The 2,712-nt window shown below is 45.2% G+C and overlaps 1 protein-coding gene across 1 annotated transcript in view; it reads left to right on the plus strand.

The window, feature by feature from the left end:
• The first annotated feature begins 1,517 nt into the window (after nt 1-1,517).
• The window catches only part of LOC105294509 (putative tripartite motif-containing protein 75), a 1,908-nt gene continuing 713 nt past the window's right edge, over nt 1,518-2,712 (plus strand). Inside the window, 3 exon segments of the mRNA XM_011363736.1 lie at nt 1,518-1,977; nt 1,980-2,109; nt 2,111-2,242. Coding sequence (XP_011362038.1) covers nt 1,518-1,977; nt 1,980-2,109; nt 2,111-2,242 — 722 coding nt within the window.

Consider the following 2,712-nt stretch of genomic DNA (forward strand, 5'->3'; position numbering starts at 1 on the left):
GCCCCCACCCTAACCCCACCATCTTTCTTTTTTTGGCTGAGGATGATATTTAAGGTGATGCCTTAGGCCATTTTGTGGAGTTACTCTGTTCTCCTGGGTACATATTATTAAACTTGTTTTTTTCTTTTAATCTGTCTTTTATTACAGACAATTCTCAGCCAAGGAGGGTAGAAGAAAAATTATATTTCCTCCCATATGCTGTAGAGGAGCAAGGATGAAAAAAGTAAACTAAATTTGGTAAGTGGAATTCTAAGCCATCATAAATACTATGTTTCAAGGCTCAAAGTTGATGGGGAGGGGGTTTCCTCAGCTTCTATATTCTCCTAAGACAAAAATTTATTGTGATATTATTTTTATACACCCAATTCTAAGAGTTTGGGATTGTAGAGGAGGAAAAATTTTCCCTTCTACTCTTCTGGCTTCTGTGTCTGGTTTAAGAGTTGACATAAAATAGATTAACAAGAGAGAAAAACCATTTTAATTTTGTTTTTTACATGCAGGAATTGAGAATCAAAAGGTGGCCAGACAAGTGAGACCTCTATACCATCCTGAAGCAAGGAAATGGCTAGAGGTCTGGGGCTTCTGGGGTTGGGAGAGACAATTCACTGGAAGGTAAGAGGAGAAAATGTTTGGTAAACAAAGGTTGTCCTGACTGCAGGTAAGTCTCAGGTCAAAAAGTTGTCTCTGGTAAGTGCTCTCCTCCTGCAACCAGTCCCCTTTCTAATGGAGATTTCCTTTATAATTGCTGATTTCCCTCACAAATTAGGAAATTTATTCGTTTGGGGGCGGGCAATTAAGTGCTCAAGAGCTTTTCTTGAGTCTTCTGGGTCTTGATTGGCTTGAGTTCAAAATGTCCACATCCAAAATATAAAATGCCATATTTTGGGGTGGCATGTTTTGAACCCCTTCAGGATGTAAGATCAATTCTCTCAAGTTACATGGATAGATGACCAAGGCTCTGTTCTAATTTGGGTGTGGTACATCCATCTGTCCCAGAGCCTATGTGTTTTCCACAGGTGGGGTGAATGGGAAGATGATGGGATACAGGGATGGTGATACCAAGTGGACGGGAGTATATAGGGCATGATAACAAAGGCATGGGAAAGATTGGGGTTAGAAGAGGAAAATGTGTTTGGCGGGAATGTAGTCGTGGGCAGGGCCATTTGAAATAAACCCAGGGTTTTGTTGCTGCTGTTGTTAAGGAGGAAATAACTTCTCACCCACAGTGACTAATGATTTGAGGTAACGACTATTCTTCGGACCAAGGTAGCTGTTTGGTTTGATTTTTCTCTGAGCTTCCAAAAGCTGGAGGAGTATTTGTCCAGCTGAACTGTGACTGGCTGCAGGCTGTGGGAAAGGCTGCCCTTAGCAGCTGGGATTAAAAGTTCTGAAGACTCACAGGACTTAATAGGCTACCAGCAAAGTGAGGACTGAGGTTTGATAGTGTGTCCACATCACACTACAGAATCCAGCTTCCTGAAGAACTCATCTCAGTCCGGTCCGTCATTCAGGGCCTAATGGTGGTTGCAGCAGCCCTGGTAGGACTCCAGGTGGAGGTCAACTGTCTCATCTGCCTGGATGACCTGAGAGACCCCGTCACCATCGAATGTGGGCACAACTTCTGCTGTTCCTGCATCTAGCAGTCCTGGGCCGACCTATGGGATAGGTTCCCTTGCCCCATGTGCCATCACCCATGCCAAGAGAGGCACCCGAGGAGCAACACCCAGCTGGGAAGGATAGTCGACATCACCAGGCTCCTCCAGATCACCAGGAGCCAGAGGAAGAGGCGGGAAGACAGGCACCAGTTCGAGAAGCACAACCGGGTCCTGACCCTCTTCTGTGAAGAGGACTTGGAGGTGCTGTGTCCCCTGTGTACTCAGCCCCCTGACCACCAGGGCCACCAGGTGAGACCCACCGAGGAAGCCGCCTCCCATCACAGGCAAAGGTTCAGCGGTTACCTGGAGGCCCTGAGCATGCAGGTGCATACATGTAGAAATTAATAAGTACTGAGAGCAAAAAACTCTTAGAACTGAGAGAGATGGTAGAAAAACAAAGGCAGGACTCATTCTCTGAATTTGAGCATCTGAAGCAGTTTTTAGAACGTGATCAAGCTAGTTCTCTCAAGGTTAGCTGCTGAAGAAAAGACTATTCAAAAGAAACTCAGTGCTAATATAAGCACATTTTCAGACTACAATGCCACACTCAAAGGCCTACTAAGTAACGCAGTCGAGCCCAGTGTGCTGCTGTAGAACTGCTCTCACAAACTAAAAATTCCTACAAGGACTCTGAAGGGTTTAGCCCATCCATCTTTTCAGTTCCGCTAAGGAGAGAAGGCTGCAGTTTTCCTTCCCAGTATTCAGCTTTGTGGAAAATTAAAAAGAAATTTAGAACAGATATAATTCTGGACCCTGAAACAGTGCACCCGAACTCGATTGTCTCTGCGGATAAGAAATGTGTGAGGTTTACAAAGAGAAAACAAAACGTTCCTGATTTTCTAAAAAGATTTACAGTCAACACAGTTGTCCTGGGTTTTCCATATTTTCATTCTGGCAGGCATTTCTGGGAGGTAGAAGTGGGAGACAAATCCAAATGGGCTATCGGGGTTTGCAAAGACTCTCTTTCCACCAAGGTGAGGAGAAGCCCATCAGCCTGGCAGGGAAGCTGGAGGATTCGGCGGCAGGAAGACAGTTATGATGCCCCAAGGGCTGGTAC

This window comes from Pteropus vampyrus, unplaced genomic scaffold (assembly GCF_000151845.1).
Source record: "Pteropus vampyrus isolate Shadow unplaced genomic scaffold, Pvam_2.0 Scaffold88, whole genome shotgun sequence".
NCBI classification, from domain to species: domain Eukaryota; kingdom Metazoa; phylum Chordata; class Mammalia; order Chiroptera; family Pteropodidae; genus Pteropus; species Pteropus vampyrus.